General features: G+C 36.6%; 1 protein-coding gene across 2 annotated transcripts in view; it reads right to left on the bottom strand.

Moving 5' to 3' along the window:
- The window catches only part of LOC124364302 (T-box transcription factor TBX20-like), an 84853-nt gene that overhangs the window by 8353 nt on the left and 56690 nt on the right, over nucleotides 1–19810 (bottom strand). For both annotated transcript variants that reach the window (XM_046819671.1, XM_046819672.1), the window contains exons 3-4: nucleotides 12069–12342; nucleotides 8889–9053 (exon numbers count right to left, since the gene is read on the bottom strand). In XM_046819671.1, coding sequence (XP_046675627.1) covers nucleotides 8889–9053; nucleotides 12069–12342 — 439 coding nt within the window. The remainder of the gene's footprint in view (nucleotides 1–8888; nucleotides 9054–12068; nucleotides 12343–19810) is intronic.

Raw genomic sequence — 19810 nt, 5'->3', positions numbered from 1 at the left:
TTTTACCAATGGTTGAATTTCGCTAGTTAAGAAACCTGTCCAAGATAAAGGGGGTCACATATCAAGGCCATTAGTTTTAAAATGTGACTTTAGAGTAGCTCATCCACACGCACATGCACACACACAATTAATCTTCAACTTATACAAGGTGTATTTGCGTCTTTCTGGCGAAAGTCTGAACACCACTCAAAATGTGTTAATCAGGGATTATGATGTTATAAACATTTCACACTCTCGCGCTTCTTTATTACCGTGAGGGCAATAACTTCGTGTTGGGGAAAGTCCTTAAATGTGCATCTTGTTGAATGAAGCATAGGCATGACACAGTCATGCAGGTGGGCTATAACGTGTTGCAAACATTTCAGGCTCTCAAACTGTCTCGCCTGAACGTGATTTGGAAGCGGTAAACAGACCGGGATTCAAATCAAGACTAATTTCCCAGGAGGTGAGAGAGAGAGAGAGAGGGAACAGAGCAGATCTGTCTGTCTGTCTCACGCACAACACTTCCCGTCAGGCAGACGGGGGCGGCAATACTCCGTGGACTTCCATAGGGATACTGGGAAACATCCATCTACAAGCCATTCCATCCGGATGGTAAGATAAAAGCCATTTGCATGTGTCACTCGATTACTGAGTGCCCCCATTGGTCACTTTATAGATAACTGTAGACCTCTATCATTTTTTCCAAGGCACCTCTTGGCGTTGTCCGTGGATTTTGTGTTTTTGTTCTTAACGGTTGTTTTACGTAGTGACTTATCACCTTTAGCCATGCTCATACCGCCTCTATTGGCCTGTCCAAAGATGTTATCAAGCTGAAGTACAGGCTTCGCTTAGATTGCATGCAAAACTTCCAATATTTAGCTCATTCCATTCAAGAGATTTTCTGCGGAAAAATATACAGACAATCATACAAAAAATAAGTTGACACGTAAACGATGCATCATATAACACATTCTAGTGGATATGAAGTTGCATGAAAAATTTAAAATCTGCATATGACATGTCTTAAACACATGTTGCCACATGATATTCATATTTCAGTTCATTCAATTGATATCACTGTTTAAGTAATGAAAGTCTTCACACCAAGTCACTATAATATGCTGTATGCGTTAGAATAGTTAGGCTACATGTGATTATATGTCACATATTTTAATCTCTTTTGTCAAATTCATTTATTCTATTTTCTCGTTGCCGTCATGGTTACCTGTAAGACCAATATAAAAAACATTCGTTAACGCTCAGCCAAATCCCATGGAGTGACATGGACCATCATCGAACTCAGAGTTCCTTATTGAAGCTGCATGCACAATTTCAAGTTATAGATCATTTCGTTTTCGATATATCGTGCGGACAGACATAAATTCAATTTAATCTGTCTCATGAGTGAGAGGCTTCGCTAAAGCTCAGACAATAAATAGTACCGATACAAAGTTCAACAGACACAGGCAGGATTTGAACCTGTATTATCTCTAACTCACATCCCTAATGCTTTACAATGCCACCGGCGGCCGTCCGTTCTGCAAAAGTGAAATCGAATTGATCAAAACCATTAAAAAACTTCTTTCTTACTTCTTTATGTTTTATGATATATTGGGAAACAAATTTGACGTTTTTATTGGTTTGAACTTCGAATGTTATAGTTACAATATAAAATAGAGCAAACATAAATTTGTTTTCATAGTCTAAAAACAAAATGAGGATAAAATTTACTAAACGAGATTTTTTCTCTTATTGAGTAACTACTAAGTTCGTTACATCATGTATCTACTTTAAATCAGTTTTTTTTTAAGTTTACTAAAAACTAGTTTTATCTCTTTCTGTTTATTCTCGTGGTTTATGTAAACTTGTGTATTTCAAGATCTTCTTTTCATCACTCCCTTACACAAAGAAAACTTTTACAAAGGCGGTTTGTTAAGTAAAGATTTAAAAATTGTTAGACCTCAATACAGTCTTTGTGTTCCATGTTGCTTAAAAAATAAATGTTGCCAGTTTCTTTAAAAAATATATATTGTTAATTAAATAGAATTAATTTAAAATTTAAATGTCTTGGCAAAGGTCATACTGACTATCCTTTTTTTTACGGAATATCACAAGTTATTTTTTTTATCTAACATAAGACTTGTATTTATTTGTGAGTTAAACCAGAGTTCTTAACAATTTCCACGACATGTGTTAATTTTATATTACAGTACTTTGGTATTATAATGAGGCCACTCTGTCCCTATCTATACACTACTTGTTATTAGGCAATATAAGTTGCTAAATACATACGTAGGCTACTATTATAAATAGAAAAATTAACCATTACGAGCTCTTTCGTAATCTAAGCTTACATTTAGAACTATTTCGAGGGATGTTTTTCTTTTCACGCCATAAGTAACTGAAGCCCAGGGGCAGGAACGTAGCCAGGAACAAATTTTTGGGGTAGTCCAGAAAACTGATATTTCCCCTTAGTGGACGGAGAGTAAGGCCCCATTTTGTTCCTTAAAAAGTTCTTGGCCCATTTCTTTGTTCATAACGATCTTTCAGTAGTACATGTCAGTAATAATGAATTATTTAAATAATAATAATTGTTTAGTAAAAAAGTAATTGAATATTTGGGGGGGGGTCTGGATCCCCTCGCTGGCTACGTCCCTGGAAGAGCATTACCGATCTGTACTATTCTTCAGATTATGTTTAATCCAGCACTTCTTGCAAAAAATTAAAATCCCTCGAGATAGTACCTAAATTAAATCTAAGATCACGGAGCGCTCGTATAGGTCAACTTTAACTTTGATACTACTAGTAACATATTTATGATAACCTTATCTAAACCTACTTATATCGCGTAATAACAAGTAGTTGACAAGAACAGAGTGGTCTCTGGATAATACCAAAGTTCCAATTTTATTTGTGATAACTATTAAAAGTTCTCCAAGACAGCGAACACACGTCAGGCTGCGAGGGACACAAGGCCCAGCTGGAGGAGGTCGGAATGCCCAAAATATTTATGGAGACCACCGGCATCCCTTAATTGACAAGAGGCCTACAAATTATCTTCACGCCTCCTCCTGCCCCTCCTCATCCCTACAGCATATATTTGTTTTATCGCCCTTTCGTCTTCTTGTAGTTTCCTTACAACATTCCCAACCAGTCTTCGGACGAACGGTAGTCATCATTTCCATGTTAGTGTCTTGGTTCTGGGTCCTACGGCTTCTCCTTACTTGTTCCACGCCAGCGTCCCTCATTTATCTAAGAATAAGGTTCAACTTAGCACCTGTTTTTTATACAATTGGCCAAGAACAGTTAGGGTTAAAGGTATTAGAAATGACGTCATTGAACACTGCTAAATTAGTAAATCTAATCTCTTTCATTAGTTGAAACATGTAATAACTTATGATGCTGTAAGAGACTTATCTTCTGGAGTCATTTACATTTGAAGACTTCCAAAACTATTCGGCTTTGAAGAACTCTCTGCGTTTCTAAGCACGGTGGAACAACCGAGTTTTCTACGCACAACATAGCTATGGTGGAAAGGGTTAGACCAATGTGAATGTTGAGTTAAGCTCGAGTTTACCTTCCTCTTATTTAGTTCTTAGTTAGTCTTAGTTTGTTTTAATAACTAACAAAACATAATCGGTTCAACCTAAACATATATTGTAACCCTTCCGATGCGCCCACGTTTAGAACTTCACCAATAGGCTACTATCAAGGTAGATGTTCAATTTGTATTTTAGGGGAAATTCTCTATAGATTTCATTTGAATCTAAACTGAATGCTCGGTTATACAAAGGAAATTGGCTCTCGCCAACAAATTTTGAGATAAGTTCACTACTGGAGCAGGTCAAGAAATTTGAAACATTTTTGCAAATTTTTGGGAAAATGCTCCCTTTTTAAAACCCCAACCTACATCCCGCTGACACGATTAGATACTATGGGACAGAGGGTAAGGTCCCATTTTGTTCCTTAAAAGTTCTTAACCCGTTTCTTTGTTGAGAACGGTAATCTTTCAGCAGTACAAGTCAGTAATAGTAAATTACTAAAATAAAAAATTAAATTAAAAATTTGGAGGGAGGGTTCCGGACACCTTGGATCACCTCGCTGGTTACGTTCTTGCTTAGCAGATCTTCCCCATCAGCATACATTATAACGTCTACAATGTATAAAGCAATTATTTTCAAGGATTTGAAAGCATATCTAAAACTTTCCAGGTTATGTGGACCTGCTAGGCTATTTCTGGATGATCAGAACTCTTTTTAGATCGTATGCTGTTGTACCATCCCATAAAGCAAGGCCATATCTTATGGGATTAACGAAATAGAAAGAGTTTAATCTAGCTGGCTCAATGTTGGTGAAGGATTAGATTTTTTATTATATACAGGATAGTATTCAGTTTTTTTGTTTTTTTTTTTTGGGGGGGGGAGGGACAATTCGGAAATGTAAAAGACTAAAAAAGTCTCTAAGATCCATTGATTACTCGTTCACCAGTCAGCCACCATAACGAGAGGTGTCCTCCTCGTCGCGTCGCTAAAGCTATAAACAACGGCGGAATTAATTTCGTGCCGATAAATTCTGTCGCGTAGGCAGATGGCGTATAAAACTGTTGACGAGGGGGGCCACATGCAGTTCATTAACAATGCGAGACATCTCGGGTAACGTGGTTGGCGGTGGGAGGGGGTGGGGAGGTGACAAAACAACACCTTAAAGAACACACACGAGGCAGCGGCTGATTTACTGGCATCTCTGACAGCTTACTCGATTTACGGGGGCCATGATTAACCGTACCCTGGTATTCTGTGCCACCGTCACATTGCATGCTCGCCCCCTCCCGCCTCACCACCCAACCCGACATCGCCATCACCTCCGCGCTACTCTTTCTTGTCGGCTGGATTAACGCTTCCACCCCTCACTCCACACTCGGGTCTAAACAAACTCTTTGAGAGTTCTTTTTGAGATCTCATTTATAACTTGAGATCTCACCACTGGAATGGTTCGATTATAGAGCTTCAAAAAACAAAGTAAGAACGGAAAGATGTATTAATTAACACCTCGAGTGCAAAAGTCTCGCGTTCTTTGACACCACCTAGATTTCCTCACAGTTTGGCACTGTAAGTAATTTTGTTGAAGTGTCACAGTGAATCTTCAAAGAAGCGAAACATAAATTCCGCACTATGCTTGATAAAAGTGGGTTTCTAAAAACTCTTCGAATAATACAGAGCTTGAAGATAGCAACAAAATTATTTATTCACTATATTTATAAGAGCAGTTTGGGAAAACTCATTGAGTGTGTTTTAGTACATCTTAAGAAAAATAAGAACAAAACTGTTGCCATTAATTTTGCTACATACCAGGAACTGATAACTCTTGAAATGCCACATAAACCAAGGACGTTGCCAGCGAGGAGGTCCAAGGTGTCCGGATCCCCCTCCCAATTTTTATTTTATTTTTTTTAATTAATTTTTTATTAAACAATTATTATTATTTTAATAATTCTGTATTACTGACCTGTATTGCTGAAAGATCGTTCTCAACATTGAAACGGGTCAAGTTACTTTTAAGGAACAAAATGGGGCCTTACTCTCTGTCCACTAGGGAAAATATCAGTTGTCTGGACCCTAATCCTCCCACCAAATTATTTTCTGGCAACGTTCTTCACTTCAACTTTCACTTAAAGCTTTGTAAAAATTATTAATGAAAGGTTTCTGAAAACCTCTAATTGGCCTAAATGTAACTTCAGAGAAATTAATCATGAAAAGTTTATATACACTATTTTTTGACAGCTCTTCGAATGTGACTAAGAAAACTCAAAAACGTTAACTACAAAATGTTGACCAAGTTCGTTGGGCACGAGTTTTAACACATAGTCAATCAATCTATTCTGAGTAAATGAGAGTTTCAAGGACACATCAAGTATGATAATTGACACTCCAAATACGCTAATATACTAACAAAAAGTTATGAATAGGTTGGCAAAGGTATAGGTATAGATTCACTGCGAATGTACTTCCAAATGTGGCAATGTAACTATATTTGTATTAATTCTGAGAAGAAAAAAAACAATTTCTATTTTTTTTAACTCATACCTTTACGTCTAGAAATACTTTATTCCAACACCCAACTGAAAACAAGTCTTCTGTGCAGTAGGCATTATTTAATCAAAATAAAGTTCAAACCACGTCCTTTGATTAAGCTAATTTCTTTGATTTAAACTGAATTTAAACTGTATACAGATAATTTACAGGATTAATTCGGAGAACTCAATATCAATTCATTATCATTATGTTCTCAATTTAAAAATAAATAGGTCAGGTTTTAGTCACAGCTTTATCTTTCAAAATATTGGATTTATGGTATTTGCATAGTAATTGTCAAGTTTAATAAAGCCCTTAAGGTAATAACCGCCTAATCTATTTCGTATAGGGGGATTTTCGTAGTGAAAACTCTTTAAGAAAACTGTAAGAGGAACAATGCAAAGAAATATTTAGGCAATTTTCTAATTAAGCTAAAATAAAAATAAGTTTTAAACTTGTGTTCTGTCCAAAGAGGGCATTTAAAATGTCAAAAAAGCATTAATACTTTTTAAACCAATGTTCAGATTTTTTTAAATGCTATGCGGCTTTCTTCTCTATGTCATAACAATCACACGACTACATTGGAAGTACGACATGTGGAGAGTGTCATATAACGATGCAAAACATATCAGTTTAAAAGTAATTTTTGTTCAAACATAGCCGCAAACCACACTTCAAAAGGTTTGGCGGCTGTTGAAATAAGATTAATACTGAACCTTTAAACGGCTGCCATTTCTTTTTTGAGAAATCACTGTCTTAAAAACAGAGCACTTTATTAGAAGTATTAAATTTCGTAAAAGTGTTGAATTAAAAAATTGATGTAGGAATTGCAATATTTAATTTCGGTTATGAAAATTAATATTTGGGGATAACACCCATATATATATATATATGAAATATAACTATGGTATTCAATGTGTTATTAATGACTGTTTTTATTTAAGAAAATTAATTTGTTTTTGAAATAAAAACATGTATTTCCTCCATTTTTTGTATGATTTCAAGTACTAATTTGAAAACATAAATGCCTCTTGGGATCATATTAATGTCTATTTTGCACAAATTATATCTTTATACAAATTATTTTTAGCGATTGTTGGTAAAAAAATGTATAAAAGTTTTAAAAAGGTCGTCCAATTAATCACCAATTGTACCACGTTAAATGACACATTCCTACGTTCTTGGCATTTTAAGAGTTTAGAAATCATTAAAAGGGAGAACATTACTAAGATCACAAGAGTGCGGGGAAGGAGAATCATGATCCGGTTTGATTTGCAGGCGACGTTATTTTTTCTACTCTAATGAAAGGTTGAGCGGAGTCCGATCATCAGTTACCGGGTGTCGGCTCAATTATTGAGTCCCGAAATAACGGAGTCCGTGTCGGCCTGTGTTGTAGTAGTGGCAACACTGCAATTATCCCGGCACATCAGTCCACACATTTATTTGTGCCGTAATGTTGCACGACTGCGCCTAATGCGTTCCCCCATTAGGGCCACATCAAGTATTCTATAATCTGGCGACACTAACACACTCTGCATTGATTTAAACATTCTTTTAAAGTCCCAAACGAGCGCGCCGCTCTGCCGACCTTGCTGTGGCCAATTAAATTAGGGCACTCGCGGTAAATTAAGCCCAATCTTCAGACTCGATTTGCTGCTTGGGAGAAGGATATTCGCTATTCAATTCGTCATGGTTAATTAATTACATTTATGACACGACATGAATTAAGACGTAACGATACAATATAGTACACGATTGTTTGTGTAAAGTGACATTTTCAAGCCTTTCATTATGTGCTTTCTTTTGTATTTGGAGAAACAGTTAGTAAAGAAATTTACGGGACACAGATAACGTCTTATGAAGAGTTTTAAATACCTTATAACCTTCATCGAAAAAAATACAAATGTATTAAACTTGGATATTTCAAAGTTTTACGTAAGGTTTAAATTATTTAGGCCTAATATGGATTTGATTGCTAATTTTCGCAGAAATAATTAAAAATTTGGATTGTAGCATAAACTTATTCAAGTTTCAACTTTAAAAAAGTTTTAATGGTCAAAAGCGTTTAAACTGATTTAAATCACTACATTTAGGTAACTTTTAGCTTAATCTATAAGAAACGAATTTAATTCCTAATGTTACGATAATTATTAAAAATTTTCTTAACTCTGTAGCATAAAACGTAATTTATAGATATGTCTTACACTTTGCAATTATAACTTAGATGGCGTATTTAAATCGCCAATTTGTAGACACTTTTAAACTTGATTACCGGTACTAAGTATAGAAAACATCTATATTCTGGATTTCAGTTTTTTTTTTTACTTTTTATAACCATTGTTGTTAGCAGCTTAACATGGAATTTTAAAATTCTAGCAAATAATGATCGGAGACTAGCGTAAATAAATGTGGAAAAAGATTCCGCGTTAGTGCCCCAGGTCTTACAAATCCATTGAGCAGTCAAACTTGGATTGTAGACGAAAGCCATCACCACTTTTACTACTCTTCATCTCAGGTGAATGAGTTGAATCGTAATCTTACATTGCTAGAAATATAAGACTAATCTATAACATATTAACTTCGAATGTATTAGTTACACAAGAGATAACTCATCCAATGCTATAAATCGCACGGCAAAATGAGCGCTAGGACTGCCATCTGTGGAGTGAGAGGTCAACTAGCAAATATTTAAAGGTCTCATTCAAGGTTACGTAGCGCAGCCAAGCGTCGGACTTGACAACTAACTGAAATAATCCCCGGACCTCACCACACCACGTCTATATGAATGATTTATGTCCTGTGTAACCAATACAATCAAGGATAAAAAAAACTAACCAGCTGATTTTGGTAGGCAGTGACGGCGGTGAATATCGACTCCGGGTAGATGAAGGTCTTGTACTCCTCCAATTCCAGATCCGTGATGGGCGCAGAAACGCTGTTCTCCCGCCTCTTCACCAGGTGTATCCTTGGCTGGTATTTGTGCATGGAGTTGAGCACCAGCTGTAAAACAATATTGAGAATGTCAATTCGGGTAGGAACGTTTTGCGAGGGAAGCCTGAAGCATGAAGTATGTGGTCAGTAAGTATGTTAGAACATTAGAGTATGTCTGCTTCTTCGTCTGTCATTTTTTCAAAGGTTCGTGTTTTATTCATTCATATATTCCACTAATAGACCAAGAACTCCACTCCACTCTGGAGACTTAATTGATTTATTAAGATTTTTCTGACATTTTCCGACACAAAAAAATCGGCAGATCACAACGCGTTTCCAAATGTATGTGTGCCACAACGCTCTTGCACGATTTGTTTATTTTAACCCAGATTGTAGTTATGTTCCAGGTTGGCATCTACCTGAGAAAAAGATCAGATTGCAGATCTCGAAAAGTAGTGTTAATTTTTCGTATCAATAAAAAATGGCCGGACAGTCCTGTTGCTGTCATAATTCTTCCTTCAATAAAACTTTAATCAAAGTATATCTATCAAAATCGCTTAAATATTACATGGTCAAAAGCTGAGACCTATTAGAGGCGGAAGTCATGCAACTTCAGGCGCTAGTGGTCCTTGATATCGAAGCAATCTAGAAACGCAGTTCCAAAATTTGGACTTCCAAATACCAAGCTGGTCTAAAAGGATACACTAATCATCTGATGGAACCAGATCGGAAATTATCTAGCCATTTTTTTTTTTTTTTAATGAGAGATTAGTGACGTTAGATGCTCAAAACTTCTAGAGGGGAGGTGGTCCACAAGTCTGGAGATTTTCAAAAGGTAGATGATTGTGATCGAAGACTTCAGATATTGGTAACGGAGAAAGAGGGTCTTAAAACGTGGCATAAGATTTCTGGAATTTAGGTTTTGGTAAATGATGCACTTTCTAAAGGCACATTCAGGAGCCACGTGATTCAAATTTGACAGTTTTAAAAGTCTTGTGACCAATAAACCAGAAGACCGTGTTAATTCTTTGAAAACACGACACACCCGACATATTGAAACTAACACGAATAGTTCGCTCTCAACTGACAGAGAAGGCAGAACTCGTTCCTTCAGGTTCGTTTTAGAGCCGATTTAAAGCCTGAATACTTATAATGAACTTCGAAGACTTCTTTTGTTCGGATATGGCTTCATGCCTCGTCACCGGGAAATAAAAACAGTTATGCTTACGACGTGATAGATTTGTATTGGTAAAAAGTATTACGGCAAGTTAATGCTTGACAACATAACTAATTATTTATTGCTTCGTGGAGTTTAACAGTAGAATGTGATAAGGAACAAAAACATTCGATGCTCTGTAATTGCAGTGGCATCGATTATTAACGCTGCTCAAATCGACTGTTAATGTTATCTGATTATTACGAATTGCTACTTGCTGGTTTGGTTTTTATGCGTTTAATTCCATTGTTAAGTGTGAATGTCATGTGAAAGGTATTCTTAAAAATCTGTAATTATTGCGACTAATTTCGTCAAAGATTTGCTAACATTACGTATTACTCTTTGTGTAAAGTGTTTTGGATTATTTGAATATTTCTTGAAAAAACTACTATCTGTATGTCTATCAGTAATATTCAAGTCATGTGCTTCTGGTGCAGCACCAAAGTCTATCCCGTTTAAAATCGATAAATTTAGAAAACTATGCACTTTTAATCATCTAACAAAGTTGTAAACTATATGAATAGATTGTGTCTCCTTGTTGCCAAATTCAATTAAAACATCGTGTTATCAATGTAACAAAACTGTATCACCATTAAATCTACAAAGGAGATGATTTGAATGTACGGGAAAGAATCATAATTTGTGAATTCCCCCAGATTGAAGACGGACGGTCGGGGAAGTCCATAAACCAGAAGGGGGGTGATGGAGGACGAGCCACAGCGGTAGCTAAATGTGGGCAGAAATCCGATACACTGACTACATGAGACCGCTATGGATATCGGCAAACCGACGCAAGATTCACATCCGGTCTGCCTTATCCTCTTCCGCCGCATTACATTCGCTACGTCATACATATGGAGTGCCCGTAAAATTTTATGCCCACCGGGGACTATTGGGAGTTGCCATATTTTAGGCTGGCTGAATTACGACGCTGCCTCAGGGCATCGGGATGCATTTCTGATACGGACGAGATCTTGGGTCCGAGATGTTTGAGATATGGCAAGTCTTGGGGCTCGTGGCACAGGCCAGTTGGAACTGCGTTCGATCGCTTTCTTTAGTCTTATCAGTAGAGATAACAAATGTATAAGTGTAAATCAATTCAGTAAATTTTGATTGTACCCCTTCATGGAATATTTAAAATGTCTATACAGATAGCAAACAGCTCAGTTTCAACGTATTATTAACAATATAACAAATTTACTTGAAGAAACTTTTTTTTTTAATTTATAGAAATTAATTGCAGAAACGATATTGGTCTAAAATTTAAAGTATGATTTTTTGTATTTTGCTTTAGATTACGATTCTTTTAAATTGTTCAGGTTCTATCTGAATGGAAGTGTGGCATAGCCAACTACTTCTTGAACTTATCAATCATTATAAACAGCTTTCATAAGCAACAACAAAACTCTAGGTTCTCACTTACAAAATATTCTTACAGAACAATTTTATTGAAATATTATGTATGAATGTCAAACAGGCAGGGAGTTCTGCTTTTGATATATAAGCATCCTTTGACATAGCAAAGCCACAAGGACATTCTTGTACACATCGCTGTTGGTGAGTTTGAACTTCACGAGAATTTTCGAGAAGTTAATACTGTCAGGAACAGTATTGATCTAAGATATAATTTTTGTGGTTTCGGTCAGAAATCTCACGAACTTTATTTGGCCAGGTTTGGATGGTAGTGTGACATTGTTAACCATTAAAAAGACTACCTATAAAATAAGAAAAGTCTCTTTTGAGAACGCCTTTGACAAGTAACTTCATGAAATAAGGTTTCAATGGTAATTAAAGTCAATTGGACTTAGGGGATGGACTTGTTGAAAATGATGAAATCATTGACACATGCAGCACTTTAACATACTCACATGGCCATTCTTGTCCATCTCGTTGTTGGTGAGTTTGACCTTCTCGAAGGAGACGACTTGCTTCCGGAGCTGCTCCCCGGTGAAGGGAGAGTCAGGGTGCATGTAGAGTCTGCAGGGTGCGGGAGGGTCAGCCTTACCAGCCACCAGCCATGAGGAGCGGTGGTAGGTGTACCGGTACCTTTTGTTGTCCACGGGGACGACATCCATCAGCACAGCATACCTCTGATCTGGACGGAGACCCGTGAAAGATACCCTCAGGGTGGGGAACATTCTCCTGCAAACAAAGTATTTTCGCTTGAGAATAAGGCGTCTTAAGTACTCCAAAAATGCCAAGGCACTTATTCCACGAAACAGTACGCAAGTTCCCTTATTCTTGTCATAAATCTCTCTGCATGTTTGGACAGACCTTGTTGAAAAGTTGGATCTCATCTGAGATAACACAGGTTCAAAATGTTCAAATCCTCTATGTGATTGAAGAACTTATTTCTCCTGCCTACCGTAGATTGTACCGATACATCCTCCAATATGTTTTAGGAGATTCTCATCCAGTTCTATGGCTCAGGGAGTACCCAAAATATGAGTAGTATGGGTAGAAAAGGAAGCGGGTTCTGATTTATTTTTCAATAGAATACAAAAATAAAATTCCTAACCTAAATTACAATTAAAAACTCCGTATTTCCTAAGTACTGTTTCATTGTTAAGGTCCTCTAGAGATTTATAAACTGTCTCTTGGCTTTAGTTATTACGAGTATTAATTTGAATTATATTAATTTCCTCAGGGTTATAAAGCAACCACACCCGTTGTTGATTGACTCTATATCTTACAGCTTAGCTGTATTATTATCTTCCCAAAATCATCAAAGTTCCTCCTTGGACCAAGAAGACTTGTGGAACAAGTTTTTAAAACTTTTCTAGCAGAATAGACACAAGTACAGATAACGATAAGAACCTAATCGTTTACTTAATAAATCGTGGTTATATAATCGGGTGATAAAAAATAAATATTTTAAATTTGGTACCATTATCACGTTACGTTGTCACTGAAAAAGACCTATATCATTGCCGTGGAAGCTACAGACAGACACCATGAGAGCAACATTAGGAGTCGTGCGAGTCAACATTGATGTTATTCTTGTACTTACAAATCGGATCAAATACATTAGATTAAGTGTTAAGTGTTCAACTGGGAATGTTGGTTATATCAAAATAAAAATTTAATAATTGTAATCCTCACGAGCAACGTATGACTATCATTTTGTATAAAAAGTTTAAAATTGATTTTATTTTTGTATAGTTTATATCTTGAATTGGACTTTATCAAGAATTTAAAAAGATTTCAAAATCCTTCCGCTAAGAGAAGGAGGCGCGTTTGATTTGGAATTTCGTAGCGCGCCACTCCGGTCTATAACCAGGCTGTAGGTGCAATAGCCCACGACGCTTCTTGGCACAGCGACGCCGCCGCCGCTCTTCTAATTGAGTCACCATTAGTCCCGCCTCCTCCATTACCGCCACCACCACCTAATTACCTTTGTCCGAGCCGGAGGCAGCTGTTTTGACACCTTTGAGCATGCCTCATTTAGCATGTCCTAGAGAAGAGTGAACTCCAACGATCCAACGCCTTGCCGCCTGTTTACTCAAGAGTTAGTGTGTCGGGCCGCCAACTGCGATACATTTTAATTAGGTTTCTCGCCTGCGTTTCTCACACTGTTATTGACATCTCTGTATGAACATGAATTTATACAAAGAAGATCTCATTGTGGATTTGATCTTACGTTTAAATCTCTGGCCTTAATCGTCTCATAGGGGCAAGATTGCGACTGTCTAACCGAGAGGTCACGTTCGATTCCCGGTGAGGCCAATTAAATTTTGCAAATTTTTGAAGACCAATCTTCATGATCAATTATTTCCTTTATTCAAACACTACATACGCAATTAAATGGTGTTTTTAAGCTGGAGTAACTACGCGACTCAAAATGTACTTTATATCACATTGCTTAGCATCTAGAGAGAAGGAAGGGATGCAAAAAGGGCGTGAATAATAAAGCCGCTTAGTGACTAAAAACAATAATAGAGTAAAGTAAAGATGTCTTATTTTACCAGGTAAAGTTAGGGCTAAGAAGGCCAACGGCTTAAAGGTGACTTCCAAACCACCACCAGCGGCCGGCTGCTTGCAAGGACAGGATCGCTCAGCGGTCACCCATCCAAGCAACAGCCAGGCTCGACGTTGCTTGATACTATTATTTTGCGATAACCACTGTACCCACTACACTACACCATAATGATAAAGTAGGTAAAAACTAAAATTTGGAATTATTCGTAAAAAGTCACTAATACGTAAAATTTTGGAACTGCCAGTTATACAGCTCATAAATGCCAACCTCCACAGAGGGGGTTTTGCCTTTTCATCAGCAGGCTGAAAATGCAATGTCAAAATATACATGAACATCGAAGTTATATTACTGCACAATGTACTGAACATCCAAAAGCAATGTGTTATATGACTTTGTAACAGTTTTATAACAAACCATTACTAGAGGTTAGAAACGGTTTAGTTAATTAATATAAATAATTTAGTATACTTTTTCAATGTAAATATTTTACACCCACTATGTAATTTATTATTCGATGTAATATGAGTTAGACGTGTCAGACTAATTTTGTGGTAATTTGAGCCAAGATTATATTTTATATTCTAAATTTGTTTTAGAGGTTAAGTGCCATAGAGGACCTTTAAGCCTTAACTTCGTCTAATAAAGACGCTTTTCATTTCATTTCACTGCTTTAAACTAAACAAAAACATTCAAAGGCTCTGTAAATCCGCATAAAGAACACTTATTAACACAACAGCAATTCTAGAGTTCTAAATAAAGCTCGAATTCAGCTCATACATTTATTTTCATCATTTAAACGTCTTGTATCTATATTAATGAATCTCTATTCGTGAAATGCGTTGGTTAAAAATAATGCTAAATCGACAAATGCGCAGATTTTTTTGGTTGCTGTCGTTTTTTTAGTACTATTAAAAGCAGTAAGGATTACATGCAGATCAATTTTATAATGATTTTCATTAAAATGTGCACTAATTTTCCTCTTTTAAATTACCGTAGATATCTGGAAAAATCTTTTTAGAAGATTTAATTCCACATGTTCTAATTACGAGAAATTGTTTTTAGTTGGAGTAATTCCATATATATAATATATATATATATATATTTATTTATTTATATATATAAATTTATATATAAATGAATGTTTGTGTGTTTGTCCTTTATAGACTCAGAAACTATTGGACCGATTTTGATGAAATTTTGTGTGTGTTTTCAGTGGAATTCGAGAATAGTTTATTTAATTAATTTTTTAATTATAAATTTGTTGTTGATGTTGCAGTGTTTTATATTGGATCCGACAGACTGCGCTACGACACGTAATACAAAGCGAACAGATACTTAACAGCTGTTAATACTTTCAGCTGAAGTTCATCAAAGAGGCAGAAACATTTGTTTACATTTAAAATTTATAAAATTTTTATTGTAAAGTGCTTGATCATTAGTGTAATGCAAGTTGCATAGAAGACGTTATTGCCTAATTTTAAATTCAGATTGCACCAATGATCAATAAACTATCTAATGCAATGAAAATACTATTAAACGCTATTATGAAAACAACCTCATTGTACAAATCCGTGAATGTTTGCACATAAGGTAATCGAATTTGGTTACATCGAAGGTAAATGAAAAGAGCCGAAAGAAGACACTTTATGATCGAAATTGGGTTTCTTTGATACATTTTCTTGAAGGCATACTCCTAAATAATACTGGAAATATCTTAGACAGAAATCTAATTTTAACAGACCTAATTTGATTCATTATAACCTAATTAGTTTACCGAGATTCATCCATATACATTAATTTTATTGTTCTGAATAACTTATCAACACCTAGCAAAAACCACGAAAGATAGAGGCAGGAATATGGTACATACCATCATAATGCGCCCAAGAGGCTGACGAAGGAACGACTATCAATTATCTCAGCAATGTTTAGAATGTGATAGAAAAAGAATAAGTGAATATAGTGTACTGTTTTCAACGGGAAATTGCATGCGAAGCCGCGGGCAACTGCTAGTTGTTTATAATTCTCATGTAACAAACAGACCTAACCGTCTTTCTAGGTTACATATGACTCGATAAAATTAGAAATTTATTTATTTTTTTTTTTTTAGTGAGTACATAGTCTATAGTTACTGTAATGACTAGTACTGCAATAATACAAAATATTAAACGTAATGAGTAACGACTACTAAGTAAACTCCTCTCTTAAACTTCAGATCCCTTCTAACACGATCTGTTTACCTTTTCACTTAAATATACTAAAAAACTAACTACTATAATCCCACTCAGAAGTTGGATGGGTGGGGAACCAAGCAGAGCTTAATTAATCCTGCGACCGAAAAATAACGTAAAGAGCAAACGTTTCAGAGGAATGACTTTGACCATATAGCAAAAAGATTAAAGGCAAAGACTCAAACAACAGCAAATTTCCTTAAAGCAAATCGCCCATTATTAATGACTGCTTTAAAAAGTAAAGTTTACATTTTAAGATCTATTGAAGGAAAGTTTGAGGAGTAATGACAGCCCACAACTCGAATTCCAACTACACAATGACTGTGTGCTGTTACAACATTAATTGTAACACTTTTTTATCAAAACTACAGATCACCAATGAAAGCCTAACCAATCTTGCGTGAGTAATCATGATACAATAGGAGTACAAACAAGAAAACCAACTGAGCTGGCAAAATTCCTTTCTGTACCAGCAATAACTTACGGCGCAGGAATCACCAGCCTTTCAATTCTTAAACGGAACGCTATATTAAACCCGGGTTTATTGCGCGTCTCAGTCCCCTTTATGATCGAAACTCGGGGCGGCCAAGATGAGCTTTTGATGGGGCCAATGAGTCCGTCAGAATAGCGTGACTGCCCCGCCGCAATCCTCTCCGCTAAAATTCAATTGCTATTGTGAAAGCTTGCGTGCGAACCATGCTTCTGAATACAGAACCTCATATACTACGTTATTGGCAACTGTCACGGCGTGCCACGTGAGGGACAGACACTTCCACCTTCGGTCGGAATTCGTTCAGCTTCTGACACCTCACCGCAACGTCTGGTGTTGCTGAATACAGAACCTCATATACTACGTTATTGGCAACTGTCACGGCGTGCCACGTGAGGGACAGACACTTCCACCTTCGGTAGGAATTCGTTCAGCTTCTGACACCTCACCGCAACGTCTGGTGTTGCTGAATACAGAACCTCATACACTACGTTATTGGCAACTGTCACGGCGTGCCACGTGAGGGACAGACACCTCCACCTTCGGTCGGAATTCGTTCAGCTTCTGACACCTCACCGCAACGTCTGGTGTTGCTGAATACAGAACCTCATATACTACGTTATTGGCAACTGTCACGGCGTGCCACGTGAGGGACAGACACCTCCACCTTCGGTAGGAATTCGTTCAGCTTCTGACACCTCACCGCAACGTCTGGTGTTACTGAATACAGAACCTCATATACTACGTTATTGGCAACTGTCACGGCGTGCCACGTGAGGGACAGACACCTTCACCTTCGGTAGGAATTCGTTCACCTTCTGACACCTCACCGCAACGTCTGGTGTTGCTGAATACAGAACCTCATACACTACGTTATTGGCAACTGTCACAGCGTGCCACGTGAGGGACAGACACTTCCACCTTCGGTCGGAATTCGTTCAGCTTCTGACACCTCACCGCAACGTCTGGTGTTGCTGAATACAGAACCTCATACACTACGTTATTGGCAACTGTCACAGCGTGCCACGTGAGGGACAGACACTTCCACCTTCGGTCGGAATTCGTTCAGCTTCTGACACCTCACCGCAACGTCTGGTGTTGCTGAATACAGAACCTCATATACTACGTTATTGGCAACTGTCATGACGTCCTACGTGAGGGACAAATACATTTACTGTCGGTTGATTCTACGCCTCTAACTCAAAACCTAGTGTTATAATGTATTGGTATGGTTTAGTCATATGTACATCCACCTGAGGAAGAGATGAGATTGCAGAACTTGAAACCTAGTGTTATAATTCATTGATATGGTTTAATTATATGTGCATCTACCTGAGGAAGTGATTAAATTGCTGTTCAGTATCTTAATGCCGTTTTCTGTTTTGATGGCAAATGTCAAAATATCCTGTTGGCTTCATAAACCCCCATCGTCAAAAAACAACTTTAAATACAGAATTTTATTTTATGACGTATATTGACACTAAACAGTGGAGTTTATTTACTTTAGTATATTATAAAACATGCAACTGGCGTATCAGATTATCTTCACGCATTATCTACATCGAACAATCCAACGCGTGAAATGAAGTCTGCTGTGTTGAGACATAAGTATGAACCACAAGGTAGCTATGTTATATTTGTTGTATAGTGATCAAATACTTAACTAATTAATAATAAAACTTTACTGTTGTATAAATAAACTTTACTGTGTTATAAATAAATATTTATAAACACTGTGTCTGAAATCCCTCTTGAAATCGTATGAATTGTCTTACAAGATAGTCCAATGAAGCATCGTAAATAATTGTTACTGTTAAGCTCCCTTTGGTTACCACTTATCTTTAAGATCCTATTCTTTTTCAAAAAACGGGTAAATTATTAGAATTGAAAGCAACTTGTAATCAGGCCCGCAAGATAAGTATAATGATAATATTGAAGATAAATAGGTTATGACTGGAGGGATTGCTATGTTATTCACCAATAAAAATATATTTCTTTAACGTTTAATTTTCTTAGATAATACTTTATTAAAAACTACGATTTTCTTAAGTTATGAATGAATAAAAATCATATCACTCCATGAGTCTAAAATACATAGTACATACTGTAAATATTTCATAGGCCTATTCTTAAGTTCAGTAGTTTGTATCTAGGCCTGATCATAAAGTTTTCCAAATGTGTCCTCGGGAAGTTGTATCAAAGAGCTATAAACTTAAAATAACAATTTTCTCTAAATAATCTATTGCATTATAAAATGAAGATGCTTGCCAAAAAAAACAGCTCATTTTATATTAGTAACAATGCGCATTTGTGTGTTACACTCTCCCTTCGCACAGTTTGAGTTTCAGCGTCTTGAAGTTGGTTTTTGACATAATCAAATATTATTTCTGGTAGTTCATCTGCTGAAAGAACTTCACGCGCAACATCCGCTCCCTTTCTCCAGGAAAGTTTGGGATCCTTGAATAACTGAGAGGGAGTTCTCCCCGCAACTGTTGACTTATTTAATATTCCCTCAGGATGAGATGCAGATGTACTGAACGAGTTCCCCTCAAGTTCATGTTCACGAGGAAATGACGATGTCGGCTGTGTACAAGAAACTTCTGAACTTTGTAAATAACTGATACCACACTGAATTTGAGAGCTCTTCTCCAATTTTTGCTGACTTTACGTTCAAACAACTGACACAGTGCTGCTCTTTCTTTTTTGTTGTTGCTAAAAGCTGCAAAGCAAAATTTCGAACCCCAAAAAATTTTGAGTAACTGGAAAGAACTTATTTTCTCTTCTCGTTAACACAGAAATATTCGTGATTTCATGATCAAGTTGGCAAATGCTTTACACAACAATTGTTAAATGACACAAACTCCGGACGAGTTTATAGTTGAATGTATTTTGTTCAGGAGAAATTTAGAA

The sequence above is a fragment of the Homalodisca vitripennis genome, chromosome 6 (assembly GCF_021130785.1).
Source record: "Homalodisca vitripennis isolate AUS2020 chromosome 6, UT_GWSS_2.1, whole genome shotgun sequence".
Lineage (NCBI taxonomy): Eukaryota > Metazoa > Arthropoda > Insecta > Hemiptera > Cicadellidae > Homalodisca > Homalodisca vitripennis.
This window is presented reverse-complemented; position numbering and strand designations above follow the sequence as displayed.